At 34.2% G+C, this 25,002-nt stretch overlaps 1 protein-coding gene across 4 annotated transcripts in view; it reads right to left on the bottom strand.

Annotated features, from left to right (window-relative positions):
* Window positions 1-25,002, bottom strand: part of STAM2 (signal transducing adaptor molecule 2) — a 47,916-nt gene that overhangs the window by 3,561 nt on the left and 19,353 nt on the right. For 2 of the 4 annotated variants that reach the window (XM_060152880.1, XM_060152883.1), the window contains exons 2-12: window positions 16,420-16,504; window positions 15,430-15,505; window positions 15,221-15,319; window positions 13,949-14,095; window positions 12,334-12,403; window positions 11,611-11,797; window positions 8,278-8,372; window positions 6,158-6,240; window positions 5,936-6,023; window positions 4,903-4,957; window positions 949-1,102 (exon numbers count right to left, since the gene is read on the bottom strand). In XM_060152880.1, coding sequence (XP_060008863.1) covers window positions 949-1,102; window positions 4,903-4,957; window positions 5,936-6,023; window positions 6,158-6,240; window positions 8,278-8,372; window positions 11,611-11,797; window positions 12,334-12,403; window positions 13,949-14,095; window positions 15,221-15,319; window positions 15,430-15,505; window positions 16,420-16,504 — 1,139 coding nt within the window. The remainder of the gene's footprint in view (window positions 1-948; window positions 1,103-4,902; window positions 4,958-5,935; window positions 6,024-6,157; window positions 6,241-8,277; window positions 8,373-11,610; window positions 11,798-12,333; window positions 12,404-13,948; window positions 14,096-15,220; window positions 15,320-15,429; window positions 15,506-16,419; window positions 16,505-25,002) is intronic. The other 2 variants (XM_060152881.1, XM_060152882.1) reach the window with 2 other exon arrangements.

The raw sequence follows: 25,002 nt of genomic DNA, 5'->3' as shown, positions 1-25,002 counted from the left end.
GACTCTTTCATCATTTTCAAAAGTTCAGGGCATGGCATATTTGATAAATGCATCTTGTCCGATGTGAGTTACCATGGTAACTATTCTTTTTTTTACTTAACAATTATGTTGTGTCAAGTCATCTAGATTATGCATCCATATTCTATCTTTTCTCCTTGGTGTCTCCTTCACACACTCCTTTACATACCAGTTTTTGTAAATTAATATGAAATTTGTTCATCCAAACTCATTCTGAATTCAACCACTAACTGGCCGAAATTTCAAAAAGGTTTCAGAATAATGGATATTGATAAAAATAAATATTCAGTTCAGCTGGGAAACACAGAAAAGGTGTAAAGTTCTGGAAAAGATGGTGTTCATGAATGGCTCATGAAACCTGCATCTATATGCCTGCATCATATATGTTATGCATGCACAATTTAAGTTGTGCATCTAAGAAAATATAAAGCATGATCTGAGAACAAAATGAGTTCTTTAATGAAGCCTTTTAATAATCATGTAAGTCAAAGAAATCTTAACAGAAATTTAAAAGAAATGTTAAATTTTGCTTGCTGAGCAACAGGAACAGCATCAGTACCTCATCTGTAGAAATTGTGACATGCCAGGCACTGTCCTAAATCAAAGGATTTATACTTACAAAAAGGATTTACACTTACATAAAGGATTTATGCTTTATATTTACAAAAGCTTATGAAGAACAGAACTCCCCTCATATATTTAATGGTCTCTTCATTATGTTATAAATGAACTAAAATGTATTTGTGAAATATCAGTGTCTTTGTAATTGTCCTGGTGAACACTAATTGTTTAGCCAACATTTTTTGACAAAGGTGAATTTTATAATGTTATTCATAGACCATAGAAATTTTAATACTATGCTTTAAAGCTTTCTTTTTTTAAATTTAAAACTTTTCTTAAATTTTGAAAAATGTTCTCAAAAATGCTCACCTGCATTGGAACTCCAGCTGATGAAGGTGGGTAATGTGCTGGATGATGGATCTTTGAATAGACTGAATATACTGGTGCTTCATTCATCAACTTGTTATATAGTTCCAGAGCTTCCAAGACTTTTACATTCAATTCAGACAATTCTGAATGCTTCCTAACATAGAAGGGAAGCACTTTAATACTCTTCAAAGTTTTTAAGCATTTTAAGCATATTTTTAATTTTTAGCAACATAAATTATTTTTAAAAATTTACCACATTTTCTACTCATATTTTAAAAGGTTCTTTATATATATGAAAGTATATTCAAAAAGGGAAAATGGGAGGAGGAATTATTTAATTCATGTAATGTCTAGGCTGATATGACTTCATAATATTAGGGGAACTCCTTTCCACACCTCATAAAATGCAATCAATTCATAATTCTGGTGCTAGGAGAATGTTGTTTCTTATGTTACAGGTCTCTGTTGGAAATTCAATTACAAAGAAGAATAATTACTAAATTTAGGAAGAGTCCAAGCCTTAATTAAAAAAATCTTAGTAGAAGAAAGTCCTCAGGCAAGGCCCAGAGCCTGCTATGAAATACAATATGACTGAGATAAAAGTACATTCACAAACAAAATCACACACATTTTCATCTGCTCATACTCATGAAAGGATTAAAAAAAAAAAAAAAGAATAATTATCCTTGAAAATGAAAATGAAAACAATATAATGAACTAGTCTCTACTGCTTGTTTGCTGGTTTCTTCCGAAAAAGTGAGTGAAACCAGGTCCAAATAAGAACATTTTCAAATTTGCATCTTCAAATCTGCCCAAGGAACTCCAATGCAAATCCTTTTGACTTGGTACAGTTTTGCCTGTTACCCTGGGAAGTACCCTGAACGGCCACTTTATCTGGCCTAAAGCACCCACAAGTCTGTTTATTAAATGTAGCTTTTTAAATATGTACACAGAGAGACTCGAGAGACAAGAGGCAAACACAGGCAGCCAGACACAGGGCTCCCAAATACATGACCTGGACTGAGTCCTGTCAGGACTTGTCACCTTTCCTCTATCAGAGACTGATGTCTCAAACAAACAAAAAGTGCTGTTTCCTCTCTTGCATGTGTGACAGTATAAAGGAGGTCAAACTCTATTTTCAGAAATACCAGTTATAAATCATACAGGAAGCTTCAGAAATTAGTGTCCATGCTGACAAATTTGTGACTAAGAAGTAACCATAGGCAATTGGTCCACATAACCCAGTATACTGATGAATACCAGAAGAACATAGAAGGGCAGGATGACTGAGCACATTTGAGATCACCTTCCAGGATTTGAGACATAATACCAAAGAAACAAATTTTTTACTAAACTGTGCCCAACACTATCCTGGGACAGAGAAATTAGGCAGAAGGTGTGGTCCTCTCCTTCAGAAAGACTGCAACTTACTAAGAAGACAAGGCTAAGTACCTGAAAAATAGCAAATGATGTAAGACAGCATATATTTGAATGCAAAATTAAATGAAATAGGTAGGGAACAGAAGAGTTTAGAGGAGGGGATTAATTTGACTGAAAAGGCTTTAGGGAGAAGCTGGGACTTAAGCTGGCACCTGAGGAAGGATGGAGAGGCCAAGCAAAAAAAGGAAGGCTAAGTCAGGTCAGTGGGACAGTGTGAATTAAGGCAAGTGAAAGGAACGAGAAGGGTACACGAGGGAAGAATGAAGAGGGTAATTTGATTAAGGTGGTAGAAAACGGTTTTCGGAAGGTAGAAGGAAAGAACGTTAGAACAGCCTGGAACATAGTTAAGTTCAAGCTATGGATCTCTCTTCAATAACTCTATGTACACTTTTTTGGGGTTAATTTATATTGTTTACACAATATAATTTCCTAGTGTGATAAATGCTACAAAATTTTATTCTGTACAATGACAGACAGAAATGAAATGTAAAATTTTAAATTCTGACAGTAAAGTTGTTTTTCTTTTAAGGAAAAACAAACTGACAATGATCCATTCAAGTGAAGAAGCAATATTTTATTCATCTCTGAATGTTTGACAAAGGTAAATAGTCAATAAAAATTTGTTGCAGAACAGCAAGCATTTTCCAGAACAGGAGATGCATCTGCAGTTAGTAGGCATGGAATGGAAAATGCCAGCTGGCCCATTCAGGAACTGAAATTGAAGAGAGAACTGGTTAACAGGTGAGCTTTCACTCAAAAAATTAACTCATATCAGAAAATATCACTCTAATTTTTAATTGTTCTAGACCTTTTTCTCTGAAGATATTCTTTTTTATCAACAAAAATAAAATTATACTGTCATATCTTCGGTTTTTTTTTCATTATATAGCATGACATCTTTCCATGTCAATAGATATTTATCAGTGGTAATGCTTTTTATTGTAGAATGTATGGATGTAGAATACTTTTTAAACCAATTTCACATTGAAAGACATTTTAGAGCTTCCCCGGTGGCGCAGTGGTTAAGAATCCACCTCCAATGCAGGGGATACAGGTTCGAGCCCTGGTCCTGGAAGATCCCACATGCCGTGGAGCAACTAAGCCCCTGTGCCACAACTACTGAGCCTGCGCTCTAGAGTCCATGAGCCACAACTACTGAAGCCCGCGCGCCTAGAGCCCGTGCTCTGCAACAAGAGAAGCCACCGCAATGAGAAGCCTGAGCACTGCAACAAAGAGTAGCCCCCGCTCACCGCTACTAGAGAAAGTCCGCGCACAGCAACAAAGACCCAATGCAGCCAAAAATAAATAAATAAAAATTAAGGGGAAAAAAAAGAGTTATTTTAGTTACTTTCAAGTTTGTTATAAATAACACTGTGAAGAACACTCTAAGAGGTAAATCTTTGCATATATCCCTATGTATTTAGTATTGCTGGGTTAAAAGATATAGACTATGTTTAGGCTCCAGAAAGGTTTATAATAATTGCACCCCTAACCACACCTAAGATAATACTATCTTTCTTTTTAATCTTTCCCATTTGATTATTCACTGACCATTAACATGCCTTCAATGAAACCAAAGTAACAGATGTATAGGTAGATATTCAATGCTTTCTCCAAAATAAGACCAATAAAATGTGATGAAACTGCTACCATCATTTCATTTACTGCGACAGGGATTTATTTTTCATTTCTGTAGAAAATACAACAAATTTACAAAAAAAAAGTCTCAGGGAACAAAGATAATCTTCAGTGACTAGAAAAAAATCTTGCTGCTACTACTCTTCTCTGGTAAAGGTAGATAAGAAGTAAAGTAGTTCCTGTTCTTGTGCTGTTTTGTACACAAGTTCAGTAAACAGAAAGGGAGGATGGTGGAGCACTAAAGCCTTCTTCCTTGTCTGCCATTCACTACGGCTGCCCCCTCTGACTTCAGAGAGAAAGCTCTGAGGAATAAGAGAAGGAGCAAAATTAAGTTAAAAGCTCAAAACCCTGACAGTCTGTCTTTCAGTGCTACTATTTTTAAGGAAGTGTAAGACTAGATAGGATAATGAAATTAAAAGGACAACAGAGATACAGAAATACAGGGAACAAAAATGAGAACAAAAGGTATATACACTGGATTTAGAGTCACAAACACATAGGAGATTTCATTTGAAAGTTTTACAAATACTACTTCTCATTATATAACAAAACAATGCTTGCCTAAGATCCCTATTCCCATTTTTGTGCTTTATTCTTCACAACTCATTATCTCTCAACTCCAGCCCAAGTAGGAAAAGGAAGACTGGCACTGTAAGAGCTGGAGTCTATCATTCTGCATGTAATATATTGCCATGAAAAAAACTGCACCAAAATCAAAAGTACCATTCTGCTATTAGTTTGTAAGAGTTTTGGAAACTGAGAAACAATTTCAAAAGATTGGAACAGTTCCACAAAAACTCCCTAGCTTAAAGTTCTGCCAAAAACAAGTAAACTTAGGAAAACTATATTTGTTATTTCCTGCATGAAGAATCTCACCTATCAATCTCTTCAAGTTTTTCATCTATCATTGGACCCATCCGTTGGCAGATATCTGTAAATACAAAAATATTTTAAAATCTTGAAACTAAAAACCAGTTTAAGTCAATTTCAACAATTTTGAACAACAGAGCACCATATGCAACACCATGCAAAATACAAAGAGAATTAAGTTTATGCTAGAGAAGGTACTATAAAAGACCAAATTTAATACTATTCAGCATCAACATTAATATCATGTGACCAAGGCAAAGTCAAAATCAGAACAGAAATCCCACCATGTTCTCTGGAAGTACTAAGTTTGCAGACTGAAATTTGGAGTTACCTCAAAAATCTTAAAAATACCTAGAAAACTATTATTAGCTAAAGTAAAAGGAATTTGAGTCACAGTGTATAAAATATGTAATTAAGTACAGATTAGATATGAACATTTTTCATTTATTTAAGCCATTTCAAAATAAAACATTTTATATATCTCCAAATGTAAACATTGATACAATAGCATAATATTATATATTCATAACCAGGCTTTCTTCCATAAAAAAATTTAATAACATTTATCCATTTATCACAGAGATTTTTCTCCCAATGGATTAAAAAAGACATAAAGACATTTGTTTTGTTTCAGATTTCTTAGAGACTAAAAAGACACATCAGCATGCATCAAATAACTGCATTACAAAGTTAACACAGATCATGTATAATTTTGACATTTAAAGTTACGACACAAGAGAATTAAAAGAGGAATAAGAATTTCGAACATTTTGACTCAATTAATATGCTGTTATTTCTAATTCTGTCCTTTTTTGGACTGCAAATTTTACTAGTGATATTACAGAAAAGCAAAGACTTCTTCACTGGACAGGATAGGCAGTTTTACAGCAACATCTTCTAAGTAATATGTTTACTCATTTACTACACCAGTCTATTTCCCACCAGAGATTTCTAAACTCTGGAAGCAACTCAAGGCAGAAGAAATTTAAGACATTATAAATAGCTAAAACATTAAATGACATTAATCCCTAATATTTACCTTCTAAGTCCAAGAGGTCTTGGGAGTCTGGTTTTGAATCTGTTGGATCTATACTCTGCAGTACTTGCAGGGCTCTATCCATCTTATCCTAAAAAAGTAATAGGACACTTTACAAAGAGTTTTAATTTCAATGATAATAAAAATTACTCTTTCCAAGCATTCTCAAGGATAATACATTTTAAGTCTCAACAGTTTAACCATTAAACAAAAGAAGGATCCTACCTCATCTATATAAACAGGCTCAGGCTCTGATTTCTTAATTTCCTCCTCTTCATCATCAATTACATTCAATTTGTCCACAGCTGCTATGGAAACAAAGTAAACTTTAAGTTCCTTAGTATTTACTTTGGTATTTTAGTCATTAATTTATAAGTAGCCTGTGATTATCCATAAGAAAATGGAAACCCTTTAAATAATCATCACACTTCATAATCAATATAAATTATTACGTATGTTCACTCATTCATGCCACAACCATTTATTTAGCCCTTACTACGTGCCAGGCATTGTTCTAGGCATTGGAAATACACCAATGAATAAAGCAGATAAGAATCCCTGCCCTGATGGAACTTACATTCTAGAGGAACAAGTAAGCAATTCATGGGAACTGTCATTACAGACACTTTCCTGAGAACTGAGTGTTATCACTAGGGTGAATATATATATATGAGAGAGTAGACAGAGTATTATCTAATTAGCTAATTTCAGAGTTAAATCTATGAACAACTTCTACACTCTTTCCTTGCTATAAAAAATTATTTTCTATATGTACAAAAAAATAGACTTGATTTCAACCTAACTTTGATAACGGTTAAAGCAACACAAAACAGAAACTTTTCCTAGGAAAAAGAAGGCTGAAAAATAACTTACAAACATACATATACAAAAAACTATTTAAATGCTCACTGGAGTACTGCTATAATGTACTATATTTTAATAAAGTAAATTTTAGTAAAAAAAATTAAAATCAAAATTTATATAACCAAAGAACTTATAAGTCCCAACAGTTATTTCAAATATTTGGCTAACTTTCAAATATGCCCTAAGGAGCAGACCTCAGCATAACATGAGGACTTACTGAAAACCCCAAATATTTTTTCCTTTTAAAACTGCAGCTCAATCTCTCTAGCCTATGCCAAGGGGAAATCACCATAGTATAGGATTCCCTGAGCGTGGTCTATCAAGTTATTAAAACTAGTGCCTCCAATTTTCATACCTACTTAGAGAGTCAGACTAGAGGAATAAAAAGTATAAATAGTGGCAGAGTACTCAGCATTCATCTCTCTACACTTCATTTTAATTGAATGCATCACCCTACCCATACAAAGATGATGTTACACACAGTGCAGAGAGTTTTCAATTTAAGTTCTTTCTCTAGAACTATAAGGATTAGAAGCAGTATGTCCAGCAGTGAGTCAGTTAGTACAAGTACATTCTAACGGCAGACTAGCTGACTTTAGTATCCTGGCTGTCACCTACTAGCCACATAACCTCAGCATCAGTTTCCTTATCTGTAAAATGAGGTAACAAAAGTACCTATCTCACAGACTTATGAACATTAAACGAAATAGTGCAAGCAAAAGATTTGGCTTAACACCTGACAAATGAGTGCTTAAACACCACTGAGCAATTCTGTTTTTGATCCTCACCATCATTAGTGTTATCATCAGCTATTCTTTACACTCAGCTCCCCCCAACTCCCTGCCTGCCTAACAAATGGAAGCTTTCTCTGTATGGTTGGCAGCAGCTGAGGGGAACGGTCTATGGCTGCAAAACTGAGTGAAGTTCAGAAGATCTGAACTAGGGACCTACTGCCTTGATTACATGACTTTGTTATTGTTCTGAGTTCGCTAGGATCAAATCAAGGTGAGGAAAAGTCTAAAACTTAGGCGTACTCCTAACCCCTGTAATCACACTCAGCACTTGTCAACCAGTTCTCCCAACCACCACCCCACCCCCAGCCCGCTTTGATACTGTGCTTCAGTGATGAATAAAACAAATATTTGTTTGTACTGAACAAACACATACTGCCTCTTAAACTATAATTACATTGATTTAAATATTTACATGGTCAAGCACAGCTTATTTTATGCCTTAATTGTACCTCTGTACATTAGCTCTCAAAGGATTTAAAATATAATGATAAGGAAATAACTCTTGGAATTGACCTGGGATAAGTTAATGCCTTAATTTGGTAAGCAGTATGTTACACTGTATTCCTTATAAATAAATGATTTAAAACAAGAGTTAAATGCCAATCTACTTTATATTTCAAACTGAACTACAAAATTCAAGTTAAAAAAAACTTCAATAGATTCAACCTTCCCTCAGACTTAACTTACCTGCCTCAGGTTCTATGTTTAAATTAGTTGTTACAAAATTAGTTGGGAAGAGTCCTATTCCTCTGTGATTTTCTCCTTTCCACCAATTGGCATCACTGAAAATACAGTACAAAAATGTCACTTGTTACTCTACATTTCAGTACACTAATGTCAAGAGTAATTAAGATAAAAATTAAATTTAGCCTACTTTGAAAATACCAGCTCAAATCCCACTATATTTAAATGTAGTTCTTCTTAAACTTAATAGGAACTATAAAAAAGCACAAATAAAACAAAACATCCATACTCCCATACTTAAATTTAGAACCAATCAGCAACTGGTCATATTTGATTCTGGGCCTTAAAAAAAATCAAAACATTATAAATAACACTGAAGTTTCCTTTATCAACATCCCCAAGTCCCAAACTCACATCCATCTTTCATACCACCACTATCAAGTTGGTATGTCACCTTCCTTCAAGTGTATTTTTTATTCTTTTACTATATCTATATAGTAAACTCTATAGATATAAATATCTATATAGTAAACTCTATAGATATAAATATCTATATACCTATAGATATCTATATACCTATAGATATCTATAGTCAGCTCTATAGATATAAATACTAGTCATTATAGATCTTTTAAATTTTATGTCAATACTTTCAGCTCTTGCTTATTCCTTTTAAAGATGCATCACACAAACATGGCATATTTGATTTATCCATCCCCATACAGGCAGACATTTAGGTTATTTCCAGTCTTTCACCTTTATGAAGATTGGGGCAATAATCATTCTAGATTTTAGGGCGTACATGCAACAATTCTCTAGCTTATTCACAGACATGGACTTGCAGGGCCACAGAACACGTTACTAGTATTGCCAAATGTTCCCTAAAGTGGTTGTGGCAATTCACCATCCTCCTTTCCCTCAGCAGTGTGTGAGAATATCATTTCTGCTCACACGTGTTAACTGTCCAATCAACACATGATGTCACACAGGAGAAATCATCTCACTGCTGTGCTCATCTGCACTTCTGAGCATCCAAAATGCCTCTTCTGTAAACTGCTCGTTCATACCTTCTGTCCACTTTTCGTTTTCCACTGGGTCATTTGTCTCTTTTCATGGATATGTAGGAGTTCTGTACATATTCTGATTAGCACTTGTTTGTCTGCATTATGCAAATACCTTCTCTCAAACTGTCACTGTCTTTTAACATATGCTTACAGTTTTATTGCATGTTGTTTTCTGTTTCTATAATCAAATTTAGCAACCTTTTATGGTTTACACTTTTTAATTTTTTTTTATTTTTTAAAATATTTATTTATCTGGTTGTGCTGGGTCTTAGTTGCAGCAGGTGGGCTCCTTAGTTGCAGCACGTGGGCTCATTTAGTTGCGACACATGGGCTCCTCAGTTGCGGTAGGTGGGCTCCTTAGTTGTGGCATGTGAACTCTTATTTGCGGCATGCATGTGGTATCTAGTTCCCTGACCAGGGATCGAATCCCTGCATTGGGACCATGAAGTCTTATCCACTGCAACACCAGGGAAGTCCCTACACTTTTTTAAAAAAGAAATCTTTCTCTATCCTTGAACTCCTATTCTCCTATCTATTTGTTTAATAGTTTCAGGTTTTCCTTTATATCCCTCTCCCACGTTTAGTTCTTTAATTTATTTGGAATGAAATTTTATGTACTGTGTGAAGCTGAATCAAATTTTATTTATACTGCACAAAAAACCATCCCAGCAAAATTTACTTAATAGTACACCAATTTTTCTACTGATTTATGATAGCCTATCTTTCAAACAGCAAGCTGCTATCTTTCATGAGCCTATTTTTGGATTCCATCCTGTTGCAACAGTCTATGTATTTATTTACTACAGCTTGTTAATATGCCTTGATACTTGGCAGGGTAAGTACCTTCCCTATGTTACTGTATACCTTCACATTTCCATATTAATGTTAAAATTAAAATGTTTTCAAGTTCTCTAAAAAAAAGTCCTATTGGGCTTTTAATTGGAAATGCACTGTTTATACATTAACATTGGAAAAATTAAATCTTTACAATATTAAGGTTTCTTCACCATAAACATGGTATCTCTCTCCATTTATATTTACATAAATATATTACATATATTTATATTCCTTTGTATCTTTCAAAGAATTTTATAATTTTTTCCATAAAGTCCTTATGTACCTTTGTTAGGTTTATTTATTCCTCAATCATTTATAATTTTTGTGACTATAGAGAATGACATTTTTTTCTACTACATTTTCTAAATAGTTGTGATTAAAGCATACCACTGATTTTTGTATACTGAGCTTATATCCAACAACCTGATGAACTCTTATCAGTTTTAACAGTTTGATCATTGATTCTCTTGGACCTTGTAAATGGACAGCCACAGAATCTGGAAATGATAATTTTGTCTATTCCTTTCCAAACACCTGAAATAGACCCCCTGGATAAGCCTTCTTTCCTAGATGCTTGTACCAGGTGTGATTCTGCTTTCTTCTGGACCCCAACGTTACCTCTTATGGCATTCACAATCTGCATCCCACCTAATTACCTCTAACTTTAACTTCCTTACTTTATTCTAGGTTTCATGAAGAAAGAACTGTGCCCTCGGTCACTTTTTTATTATAAACACAGCTTATTTACATAACATTTTCTCAATAAATATTTACTGTAGCAAAGTAAAATGATTTTATGTATCTACACATTTAAAAATATACTAATGTATCCTTACTAAGTTATTTATAATGGATACCAAATATATTTGCAATCTCTCTTCACAGCAACAAGCTATGAGGTCTCACTCTTGCTAAATTTCATCAATTTCTTTTAAAAGCAAAGTAAAATAGACTTAGGCCCAATACAGACAGATCTATTCTTTATTACAACTTTAAGTGATAGAGAAATTGCGAGGGAGAGGCAGTAGCAGATTAAGAATTGCGGAGGAGCTGAGTAGTTTTTGGTTGCACTGATCAAAGGTAATATAACTATATCTCTTCCTAAAGTTTTTCTTTGCCAGTAATTTTAGAATATACAACTCCTAATATAAATGCCATTCAGATGACTGAATATTTCTGTTTCCCAATTGTGATAATAAACAATATTATTTAATACATTTTTAATCCAAGATCTAAAGAATACTTTATTACCAAATTTAACAAAAGAATAAGAAACTCACACTACCCAGTCTAATTTGAGAAAAAAATAACTAAGGTAGAAAAGGTTCTAGTACGATTTAAATACACCAAAGTCAAAAGCTGAATATCCAGCATTCTAAATTAAGGGTATTATACTTAATAACTTCAAAATATTCCAGAAATATTTAAAACATACCTGTCATCCAAAACAATAATAATTTCACCATGTTTAAAGGTGAGTTCATTGTCCTCCACAGCTTCAAAATCATATAAAGCTCTCACTTTCCTTGCAACTTTATTATTTGATGGAATTTCTGCAGATGGATATAAAGATTTTGTCTCTGTGTGCTGCTGCTTCTGCTCTTGCAATGATAATTCAATAGCTAGTTTGAAAAATTAAAATACAAAAAACAAGACAGCCAGAATTAATTCTTATTTTTTAAAACTTTAGTAAGAAATATTACATAATGTACTATTTAATAAGAATAAATCAAGTGAATATCTTATTTGTCCAGTTGAACGCTAAACAATTAGCTTTTGTGGGGGCAGGAAGGGGAGAGGGGACAGGGCAGAGAACCATGACATTTTTTAAAATAAGTTTTTGCTCATTCCTTATTATCACAGTCTGTCATATATAGCAGCTATTATTTTTACAGCAAACAGATTGTGACATTATAATATGGGTAGCTTTCCATATAGGACAAGTCATGAACATATTTCTGTGCTTGACTCATAACTTTGGCATTAAAGAAAAGGTGAAATGTAATCTCGTCAAAGGTAGGACATTAAATACATGTTACTGACAACGCTTATGAGTTCAATCAATCTTATATCTCGTCAATTGTTTCTCTTACTTTTCAGACTCCACTAGTTTTTAGATTAGCAACACTAAATTACACGTGCATGATCCTTTATTTACCTTTAGCTATATCCTCATCTTCTTTGTTTTTGTTCAATGACGTACCATTCTTGGCAGCAACTGAGACAGTCTGTAATGTATGAGTAAAATGAACACAACCTCCTTTTCAAGGAAAACACAAGCTCTATGATTATTCGCTCATGCTAATTAAAAAGTTAATTAAGTTCCACTTAAAAGTGAAGGTCTTTGTGATAATATTAAGTAGTTGTTTTCAAGCACTAAAACAGAACATCAGAATTTTCAAGAAAACATTAAAAAAATCACAAAGGGCACGAACCGGCTTACATTTTGCATAAATCTTAGTATCTGACACAGAACCTGGCATACAGAAAGTACTTAAATATGAATCTTTCCTGATTGCACTTCCTGATCTCAGTGGTCCAAGGTCTCTCATTCAGTGAGAGGTGCTATACTGCTAGAGGAACAGGGCTATGCGAGCAGTAGAAGCAAGAAGCCATGATAATGACTGAAGAAAAGAGGAGGGAGGACGCAGACAAAAGGTGCAGCTCTAGGCATACACGTTAAGCCCCCTTTTACTACTCATTGTGTTTGAATGGTGGTGGCTCTTCAGGCATAGCAGAGGACTAAGGAAGGTCATGGTTAAACTTAAAGGCATGGAAGACAGAGATGTCCAGGATTCTGAACCATCAACCAGTTCTTTAACACAGATTTTTGAGAATGACCTGCAGAAAGGACAGAGCAGGAAAATGCTAGACTTTTGTTACTTATAAGGTTTTTATCTCAAAATTCTATCTTGAACCCTTAGGCCTGGTCAGCTATAAAGGTTCTTTTTGTGTCTTCAGTCTACAGTCCAAAATTTAAAAAAAATATACAGTACTTCTCTTAGTCTCTTTGCCTAGCCCACATCCTGGAAAAGAAGAGGCACTGAGAGCAAAAGCCAAGACACAGTGTTTTTCTCCCACAGACTAAAAAAAACAACCTACTCTGTGACTCATCATCCCTGCTCCCACCCGTGTCCTACTAAAGCTACCCCCTACATCCCCAAATAAATTTCTCATCTTATAGTTCACCCCATCTTATATGTAAACTACACTATTCACTCCAGGCATATTCATTCTTCAACAAACAGGTCTTGAGCTTTCTCAAGTCCATGAACTGGTTCATGTCATTCCTTCCTTGATGACCTCTTTACTCCTCTCTACATACTGAAATACATTCCAGCCTAAAAATTCTACTCTTCACCTTCTTCACCATCCCAATCTGTAGTTAACCTGGCATCTAGCTTGTGTATCCCTCATCCATATTTGTCAATTATAACTAGTTATTTTTCACATGTATATAGTTACCCTCCAAATTGACTATAAATTTCTTGAACATAAGGGCTCTCTCACACATCTATGCCTTTTGCATGACTCTACATTCAGAGTAGCATTAAACAGATTATTTATGGATGATTCACTTCTCAAAGTTCTCATTTGTAGAAGTAATTCACTTGACAATTACAATGTCTACTCAATATAAGGCACTACGCTAGACAGACTCCTGTAGAGTGCAGGTAAGCAATGATGACTAAGATAAACCTTGCCAGCTTTTACCCAAGGTATATATCTTCAAAATAGTATAGGGTCAACCATGAGTCTGAATGATCTCTTACCTGAGAACCTGCTGAAGGAAAAGTAATTCCTTCTTCTTTCATAGATTTAATAGTTGCAGATATCAGACTAAACTGAGGGTCCTTCTGAAATTCTTCTGACCACTCCACCATTAAAGATTTCAGTTTTTCACATACTTTAGGATGAGCCTTTTAAAGAAAAGGCAAAGAAAAAAGTTGTTAAAATAAGTACTTGAATTATTTAACAAAGAGAATTACCACCAAAATTCTCTAATTTTATGAACATCAACAAAAGTCTAGCAATCCTTAGCCTAAATGAGCACTTGATAAATGCTTATTTACATTTTAATATATAGTTGTTTCTTGGAAAATTACCTTTTTTTTTTGTTTTTGGCGGTATGCGGGCTTCTCACTGTTGTGGCCTCTCCCGTTGCGGAGCACAGGCTCCGGACGCGCAGGCTCAGTGGCCATGGCTCACGGGCCTAGCCACTCCCTGGCATCTTCCCAGACCGGGGCACGAAACCATGTCCCCTGCATCGGCAGGCGGACTCTCAACCACTGCGCCACCAGGGAAGCCCAGAAAATTACCCTTTTTGAACATCAACATTTATGCCTTATACAATGACAATGAATCTATTATATTCAGAGGTTATTTCTTTTATGTTTTCTTAATATTCTCAATATTAGATTAAGCTTTCATATCAACTAAACTAAAATTCTGATATTTTTGCCACTAATAGCATGAGAATAGTGCTTCAGAGCTTCTAACAGAAATAAATTAATAACAACCCCATCAAGAAGACCCTCTCCACCCTGCTCTAAAATAAAGGCCCCCTTTGCTCACCATCTCTAATGGGAATCAGGACAGAATGGTGGTTAGTTTGGACTCTGAAGTCACAGAAACCAGAATATGAACATGAACTATGCCACTTAGTAGCTGCATAACCTTAGACAAGTTACTTAACTTCTCTTAAGTCTGTTTCTGCATCTATAAAATAGGAATGATAAGGGAATCTAACTTCTAAGGGTTGTTAAGAGCTTTAAAAAAGGTAGCATACATAAAATGCTTAAAGCAGTGACTGCTAACCCTCAATAAAGATCAGCTATTATCACTAATATATATGATTTGGGGAGGAAAACAGTTTTTGGTGTTACAAATGCAAACAACAAATTTTAGAACAGAAAGTTTTTTTCATTTCAAATCTATTTAAAATGATTTCCCTTACTATACAACTCTATTAATGCTTTATATAGTTAAAATAACACAGCATATATATTTTTTAATGACAAATTTCTTCTCTTTTTAAAATTTACCTTATTTTTTATCACAGCACGTACTTCTGTTGCAAAATCACGGGAACATACTTCTAAATGAAATATCTTTCCACAGTTTGCCACACAAGCCCCAAGAAGCTATTAATTAAAATAAAAATCAATATATAAATGTTGAGATATTATCTTACTTAACTGAAATAAATACACATTTAAAATTTGGGTCAAATAATAACAAGACTTTCACTTACAGTTAACGCCTGCAGAGCAACATGAGGAACCTTATGATTTACCCTTTTCATTATGGCTTTTAGGCAATCTTTTGCTCTAAAAAAATGAAGAAGGTTAAGTATTCAGAATTTCAATTCAAACATTTACTTTTAAATTTAAACTTATTTGGTAGCAGAATACCTTATATATACACCTGCAAATGTCACTTCATTAAAGGACTCAATCTATCAAATGATCTTACACAATGTTTTGCTCATAGACTTGTAGAACTTAAAAGAAAAAAAAGAAAAAGAAAACTTGTTGCAAAGGTTGTACATTCCAAAATCAAAAATGAAGAGCCAAATCATTTCAAAAAAGGTCAGTCAACACAAGAGAATAATATCATATAAATTACCTTTTCATTTCTTCAAGACAGACTGAGCTTTCACAGAGCAAATTCTTATCTTGTGGGGAAAAAAAACTAGCAAGATATACAGTCTCAAAAGATTTAAGTATAAACATGCATGAATGCACTTTGAAAAGCTGTAATGTTAAAACAAATGCTTTCATCAGTCTTCTAAACTTCTAACGTATAATCAGTTCAGCTTGACTGCTCCATTCCATCCCCAAAGCACCATTTCATTATGATTTATTGCATTTACCTATTCATTATTGAAAGGTCTTTTTAGTATATATGTTTTATGTTATTGTATTTACCTACTTCATTATTAAACATGTCTAAGTCACAGGGGAATTCCCTAAATAATTAAGTCTATTCATTGTTAACGTGTGTCCCTGCTGTAAAAAGGCTTTAATTATGTGTTTTAATATTTCAAGTTTTTGGTCAATTCTTTTCATTTGTTCTTTCAGGATGAGGTTAACCACATAAATCCAGCCACCCAGCATGTCTTTACTTTTATCCCCTAAAAGGAAATAGTAAAAATCCCATTTTCCTTCCAAAGTTACATCAGGATAAGAGACACAGATTATTAAGTTCCTAGACATTCAGCGGGCATGACTGGGCATCTTACCCATTAGGAGTGCTTCCAACTTTGTCACATATGTCCATAATAAGACTCCAATCTTCTGTAGTGTTGTACTCATTTGTGGCCTTTTCTATAAGAGATAAGCACACACAAAAATAAGGATGTCTTGCATAACAATAAATACCAAGAAAGACATAAAAGCAGCAAGAGAAAAGCAACCAGTTACACACAAGGGAACTCCTGTAAGACCATTAGCTGACTTTTTGACAGAAACTCTACAGGCCAGAAGAACATGGCACAATATGTTTAAAGTGATTAAAGGAAAAAACCTACAAACAAGAATACTCTAGCCAGCAAAGATATCACTCAGATTTGAAGGAGACATGAGTTTCACAAACGAACAAAAGCTAAGAGTTCAGCACCACTAAGCTGGCTTTACAAGAAATGTTAAAGAGACTTCTCTAAGCAGAAAAGACCACAACTAGAAATACAAAAATTATGAAAGGAAAAATCTCACTGGTAAAAGCAAATATACAGTAAAGGTAGTAGATTAACTACTTACAAAGCTGGTAGGAAGGTTAAAAGACAAAAATAGTAAATTCATCTACAACCACAAGAGTAATTAAGGGATACAAAAAATGAAAAATTGTAAAATATGACATAAAAAAATTTAAAAATGTAGGGAAATGTAAGGTGGTTAGAATGTTTTTGAACTTAAGGTCATCAAGTCGGGACTTCCCTGGTGGCACAGTGGTTAAGAATCCACCTGCCAATGAAAGGGACATGGGTTCGAGCCCTGATCCTAGAAGATCCCACATGCTGTGGAGCAACTAAGCCCGTGTGCCACAACTACTGAAGCCCACATGCCTAAATCCCGTGCTCTGCAACAAGAGAAGCCAAAGCGATGAGAAGCCCGTGCACCGCAACAAAGAGTAGACCCCGCTTGCCTCAACTAGAGAAAGCCTGTGCACAGCAATGCAGACCCAACGCAGCCAAAAATAAATAAATAGATTTACTAAAAAAACCCACCCCAAAACCTACAATAGATACGCATACAAAAAAGAGAAAAGAATCCAAATGTAACACTAAAGATGGTCATCAAATCACAAGAGATCAAAGGAAAAAGGAACAAAAAAGAACTACGATAACAACCAGAAACAATTCACAAACTGGCAGTAAGTACAAACCTATCAATAATTACTTTAAATGTAAATGGACTAAATGCTCCAATCAAAAGACACAGGGTGGCAGAATAAATTAAAAAACAAGACTTGTATATACATGCTGCATACAAGCAACTCACTTTAGATCGAAAGATACATACCAACTGAAAGTGAGTGGATGGAAAAAGGTATGTGTTCCATACAAATGGAAACAAAAAGAAAGCTGGGGTAGCAATATGTATATCAGATAAAACAGACTTTAAAACAGACTGTAACAAGAGACAAAGATGGACATTACATAATGATAGAGGGATCAATCCAACAGAAGATACAACAATTGTAAATTATGCACACAACGTTCAAGCAGCTAAATACATAAAGCAAATATTGACAAACAGAAATGGAAATATTGACAGTAATATAATAATAGTAAGGGACTTTATCACCCCATTTACATCAATGGACAGATCATCCACACAGAAAATCAATAAGGCAACACTGGCCTAAATGACACAATAGAGCAGATGGAACAAACATATATAGAACATTTCATCCAAAAACAGCAGGATACACATTCTTTTCAAGTGCACATGGAACATTCTCCAGGAGAGATTATATGCTAGGTCAAAGAACAACTCTCAATAAATTTAAGAATGAAATCATACCAAGCATCTTTCTCTGACTACAGTGGTATGAGACTAGAAATCAACTACAAGAAAAAAACTGCAAACACAAACACATGGAGGCTAAACAATATGTTACTAAATAACCATGTGCCACTGAAAAAAAATCAAAGAAAAAATAAAAAAAGTACCTGGAGACAAATGAAACTGGAAACATAATGATCCAAAATCTTTGGGACACAGCAAAAGCCGTTCTAAGAGGGAAGTTTATAGCAACAGAAGCCAGGCTCAGGAAACAAGAAAACTCTCAAATAAACAACCTACACCTAAAGGAACTAGAAAAAGAAGAACCAACAAAATGCAAAGGTTAACAGAAGAAAGAAAATAAAGACCAGAGCAGAAATAAATGAAAGAGAGACTAAAAAAACAATAGAAAAGATCAATGAAACTCAGAGCTAGTTCTTTAAAAAGATGAATAAAATTGATAAAACTTTAGACAGACTCAACAAGAAAAAAAGAGAGGGCCCAAATAAATAAAATCAGACATAAAAGAGAAGTTATGACTGACAATGCAGAAATACAAAGGATCATAAGAAATTACTATGAACAATTGTATGCCTGTAAAAGGGGCAACCTAGGAAAAATGGATAAATTCCTAGAATGTACAATCTCCCAGGACTGAATCAGGAAGAAAAAAAAACATGAACAGACCAATTACCAGTAAAAAAATTGAATCAGTAATTCAAACAAACAAACAAAAACACCCTCCAAGAAACCAAAGTACCAAAGTCCAGGACCAGAGGGCTTCACAGGTGAATCTATCAAATATTTAATGAAGAGTTAACATCTACTCTTCTCAAACTATTTCAAAAAACTGAAGAGGAACGAATGCTTCCAAACTCAGTCTACCAGGCCAGCATCATCCTGATATCAACACCAGACAAAGAAATCACACAAAAAAAGAAAATTATAGGCCAATATCACTGATAAGTATAGATGCAAAAATCCTCAAAAACATATTAGCAAACCAAATTCCACAATACAGTAAAAGGATCATACACCACAGTCAAGTGGGATTTATCCCAGTGATGCAAGGATGGTTCAACAACCACAAATCAATCAATGCGATACACCACATTAACAAAGTGAAGAATAAAAATCATATGAGCATCTTAATAGAAACAGCTTTTCACAAAATTCAAAATCCATTTGTGATAAAAACACTCAATAAAGTGGGTACAGAGGAAACATACCTCAAAGTAATAAAGACCATATATGAAAAACCCAGAGCCAACCTCATACTCAATGGTGAAAAGCTGGAAGTATTTCACCTAAGATCAGAAAAAAGACAAGGATGCCCACTCTTGCCACTTTTATTCAGCAGAGTATTGGAAGTCCTACCCACAGCAACCAGACAAGATAAAGAAATAAGGGGAATCCAAATTAGAAAGGAAGAAATAAAACTGTCACTGTTTGCAAATGATATATTATATGTTGCTTTTCTATATGTTAACAACAAACTATCAGAAGGGGAAATTAAGAAAATAATCCCACTTACAATTGCATTAAGAAGAATATAATTCCTAGGAATAATCTGACCAATGAGGTAAAAGACCCATAGTTAGAAAACTACAAGAACTGAAGAAAGAAGTTGAAAACAACGATGTCCTGTGTTCTTGGATTGGAAGAATATTGTTAAAATGACCATACTACCCAAGGCAATTTACAGATTCAATGCAATCCTTATCAAAATACCAATGGCATTTTTCACAGAACTAAAGCAAATAATTCTAAAATTTGTACATAATCACAAAGACCCCAAATAGCCAAAATAACCTTGAGAAAGAAGAGCAAAGCTGGAAATATCACACTAGCTGATTTCAAACCGCTAAAAAGCTACAGTAATCGAAACAGTACGGTCCTGACATAAAATAGACACATGGATCAATGGAACATAATAAAGAGCCAAGAAATGAACAACACACTTATATGATCAATGAATCCATGACAAAGGAGGCAAGAATATATAATGGGGAAATAAATTCTTCAATAAATGGTGTTGGGAAAACTGGAGAGCTACATGCAAAAGAATCAAACTGGACTACTTTCTCACACCATATACAAAAATAAAGTCAAAATGGATTAAAGACCTAAATGTTAAGACCTGAAACCATAAAACTCCTAGAAGAAAACATAGGCAGAATGCTCTCTGACATCAGTCTTAGTAGTTTTCTTTGGATATGGGAAGGGAAGGGAAACAAAAGCAAAAATAAACAAATGGGACTACATCAAATTTAAAGATTTGGCACAGTGACGGAAACTATCAACAAAACAAAAAGGCCACCTACTGAATGGGAGAAGATATTTGCAAATGATATATCTGATAAGGGATATCCAAAATACACCAAGAACTCATATAACTCAACATCAAAAAAAGCCATCAACCCAATTTAAAAAATGAGCAGAGGAAATGAATAGACGTTTTTCCAAAGAAGACTTACAGATGGCCAACAGACACATGAAAAGATGCTCAACATCACTAATCACCAGGGAAGTGCATATTGAAACCACAATGAGATACCACCTCGCACTTATCAGAATGACTATCATGAAAAAGACAACAAATAACATGTGTGTTGGCAAGGATGTGGAGAAACGTGAACTCTCGTGAACTGCTGGTGAAACTGTAAATTGGTGAGCCACTATGGAGAATGGTATGGAGGTTCCTCAAAAAATTAAAAATAGTACTGCCATGTGGTCCAGCAATTTCACTCTGGGTATTTACCCAAAGAAAATAAAAACAATAATTCTAAAAGATATATGCACTTCAATGTTCACTGCAGCATTATTTATAAAAGCCAAGATATGGAAGCAATCAAAGCGCCGAGCAAAAGATGAATGGATTAAGAAGATGTGGTGTGTGTATATACATGTATGTAATGGAATATTACTCAGTAATATTCTAAAAAAATGAAAAAAATAAAATTGCCATTGTGACAACATGGATGGATATAAACAATATTATGCTAAGTGAAATAACTCAGAGACAAATACTGCATGAACTCACTCATACGTAGAATCTAAAACACAAAACAAAATGAAACAAATCGAAACAGACTCAACAAATGTGGGTGGTTGTCAGAAGGGAGGGATTTGGCAGGGTTGGGGGGGGCAATAGATGAGGGGAATATTTTAAAACTTCAGTTTTAAAATAAATAAGCCACAGAGATAAAAATACAGGATTAATAATGCTGTAATAACCTGATATGGGCACAGATGGTTACTAGACTTATTATTATGGTGATCATTTCATAATGCACCCAAATGTCAAATCACTATGTAGTACTCCTGAAACTAACAATATTTTACATTAACTATACTTCTGTTAAACTACAGTAAAATAAAATAAAATAAAAATACCAAGAAAGGCACAGTAGTTAAGATTGAGAAGTCTTACCTTTTCTTTTGCCAAATATAAAAGTTGCACAGAAAGATTTCAGACAATGAGTACTTTTATTAATTTCAATTTTAAGTTGTATAATTAAATGTGCTGAGGTACACCAATAAAATGTCTTCTAAATAATTAAATACTAAATAAATTTCAAATGATCAATAATTCTACCAAATTCTTACTTCAAAGAAAGCCTTAAAAATGTGTTACAATATAAGGAAACATGGAGTGAACTGCTCACTGAAGCATTTTTTTAAGAGCAAAAAGGAAACTGGATTAAGAAAATACAGTAAATTCATATAACAGAATGTGAAAATGAGTTATAAAGAACTGAACTGTCCAAAAATCTGTAAATCTCAAAATGATGATTTGTTTGGCTTATGCTGAGTTTAAAAAGTTTATATATAACATTCACATGAACTTTTAAAACAGCTAAATTGAGATATAATGCACATCCCAATACAATTCACCATTTAAAGTGTACAATTCAATGTTTTTAGTATATTCACAGAGTTGTGCAACTATCACCACTATCTCACTTTAGAACACTTTCATCATCCTAAAAATAAATCCCTAACCATGGGAAATCACAGCCCATTCTCCCCCTAGACAACCACTAATCTACTTTGTTTCTATACGTTTTCTGGACTTCACATATAAATGAAATCATAAAATATACAGTCTTTTGTAACTGGCTTCTTTTACTTAGTATAATGTTTTCAAGGCTCATCCATGTTGAAGCAGGTATCAGTACTTCATTCCTTTTTACAATGTTGAATAATATTTCATTCTACAGATATACCTCATTTTATTTATCCGTTCACCAGCTGATGAACATTTGGGTGGGGTTTTCTTTGTGGTTTTTCTGGCTAAGTTTGAATAATGCAATGCTGCTATGAACATCTGTGTACAAGTTTTTGTGTGGATATATGTTTTCATATCTCTTTGGCATATACCTAGGAGAACTGCTGAGTTGTATGGTAACTGTTCAATTTTTTTAGGAAATGGCAAACAGTTTTCCAAAGCAGCTGTATCATTTTACATTCTTACTAGCAATATATGAATGTTTCATATAAAATTAAAACTTTCTGTTTTAAAAAAACATTTAAAAGTATGCTCTATTCTTTAGATATACATATACAGACAGTAAATATATTAACATATGCACAAGAATAATAAACACCAAACTGGAGGTGGATGGGGAATTAAAACAATGTACACAGGGACTTAATTGTATTTGTAAACTTTTGTTTATTAAGTTGCAAAGTGAGTATGCAGAAATTCTTTATTTTATTCTCAGTATCTTTTTTTGTGGTCTGAAATATTTCATGATCAAAATAAAAATTAAAAATGTAAATTTTTTAAAAGTATGGTCAAACTATAATAATTTAATTATGTAGCATGTTTACTCTTTTACAATTTCAATCTCAAGAGGGACAATACAATTTTTTTCTACTAGTATAGAGAAGTGGGGATATAAAAACTAGCACTTTAGAAACATTTTCTTTATGTCTTTTCCCCTTTTAATAAATATATCCTATGATTTCAAATACAGACAAACCTGGGTACTATATACATATAAGGGTACTATTATCACTATGGTGATAGGATGGTAGGAATCTAGAGTAGCTCCTTTTCTAAAGGCAAGGGATAGTAAAAGAAACCAAAAAAATAAACAGGCTTATTAGCAAACAGCTATACTTTGCAAGTTGGAAAGAAAAATACAGAATCCAGTTGACCTCAATTAAATACTGTAACAAACTTTTAAAAATCATGCAAATTGGGGGCTTCCCTGGTGGTGCAGTGGTTGAGAGCCCACCTGCCGATGCAGGTCCCGCGGGTTCATGCCCCGGTCTCCGCAGCGGGAGAGGCCACAGCAGTGAGAGGCCCGTGTACCGCAAAAAAAAAAAAAAAAAAAAAAAAAACATGCAAATTGCCTAACACAATTTAAGGATAAAAGGCAATTATTCTGACATATGTGATGAAATGACAAGTCAGAGACTTCAGAAAAGTAATATATTTTTGCCTACCATAAGTTCTAGACTCAAGCACCAAGCTCTGTAGGTAGAAACATATCTACTCAGGTCCAGCTTCTTCCCTTGTACAAAGATGACTAACTCTTCTACAGGGAAAGTCAGACCAGGCTATATTTTTCAGAGGTTTAAAATGCTTAACTATTTCTTAATTACATATCTAATAATTCCAGTGAATTCAAAAGTACAGACAAGAAAAAAAAGAAAGCAAAAATCTTCTAATTCTACAAACCTCTTGGAAAACTATGATGCATATTTTCCCAGACTTCTTCCTATATATGTATATGGAAAAATAATAAAAATATGTGTAAAACTAAACAAAATAGGCTTATAAGTATAAGGTGTCCAAAGAGAGCACCCAAAAACTGATAACCACTTCCCTGCCAAATGAACAAGTTGAGAAACAAAACAAAGAATAAAATATTACTGTCATTACTAATAGAAGCTTTAGGTGTGCTGGACAAATGGGCTTGCTAATAGCCCCAGAGGTGGACATGTTAGCACTAGAAAGAAAAAGAGCTCTCCCTCAGGGGTGAGCCCCTGCACAACTTATTCCATGAAGAAATCACTAAATGGCTGTGGAAAGACTAGCTAGCTGCTATGCTGACAAAGGGCATCAGTAGGGCCAGTTACTCCCTAATTTACCAATCAGATAAGATACCGTGATCATACTAAATGTATCATTTCCTAACCTGCATTTCCACTTATAATAAACATCTCTCCATGTTCATAAATATATGTCTATACTAACATTTTTAATAGCTGCATGATGCACCACTGTATACAGTGTGGCCACAAAGTGCCTATACAAGCTAGTGAGAAGTCATCAGCAAACTATAATTTTAAATACATCAAGTACTCAGCCTCTCTTCTTTGATACACTTACTGTTACCATTCATATTGATGTCCCACATAGAATAAATACAAAATAATTAAAAGAGGTCAGGACTTCATGCATAGGCCTTTCTGTAGATGTGTCATAGCATACACACTTAATCTTATCTACTGTCTGTCTCTGCCACTGTTACTCTTCCTCCACCCAATCCTCAGAAGGAATGTAGACTGCATTATGGCAGGAATTTTTTGTTTTGTTTTGTTCACTATTATTATTTCCAATTCATAAAACAGTATTTGGTGCACATAGCAGGTGCTGAGTAAATATTTGTCGAATGAATGAATGATGCTCATTGCTCCTTCATATCCTATAACCCTGGTACAACGGCTGTAAAGTGGGAAACAATAGCAGAACTTCTGATTATATGAACTCTAAAAGCCTTTAAGAGGCCCCATGTGTCCCCAGTGAAGTCTGTGCAAACTTCTGGACCAGTTAAGAGCTTCACCACTGAGCAGACATCAAG

Source organism: Lagenorhynchus albirostris, chromosome 6 (assembly GCF_949774975.1).
Source record: "Lagenorhynchus albirostris chromosome 6, mLagAlb1.1, whole genome shotgun sequence".
NCBI lineage: Eukaryota > Metazoa > Chordata > Mammalia > Artiodactyla > Delphinidae > Lagenorhynchus > Lagenorhynchus albirostris.
This window is presented reverse-complemented; position numbering and strand designations above follow the sequence as displayed.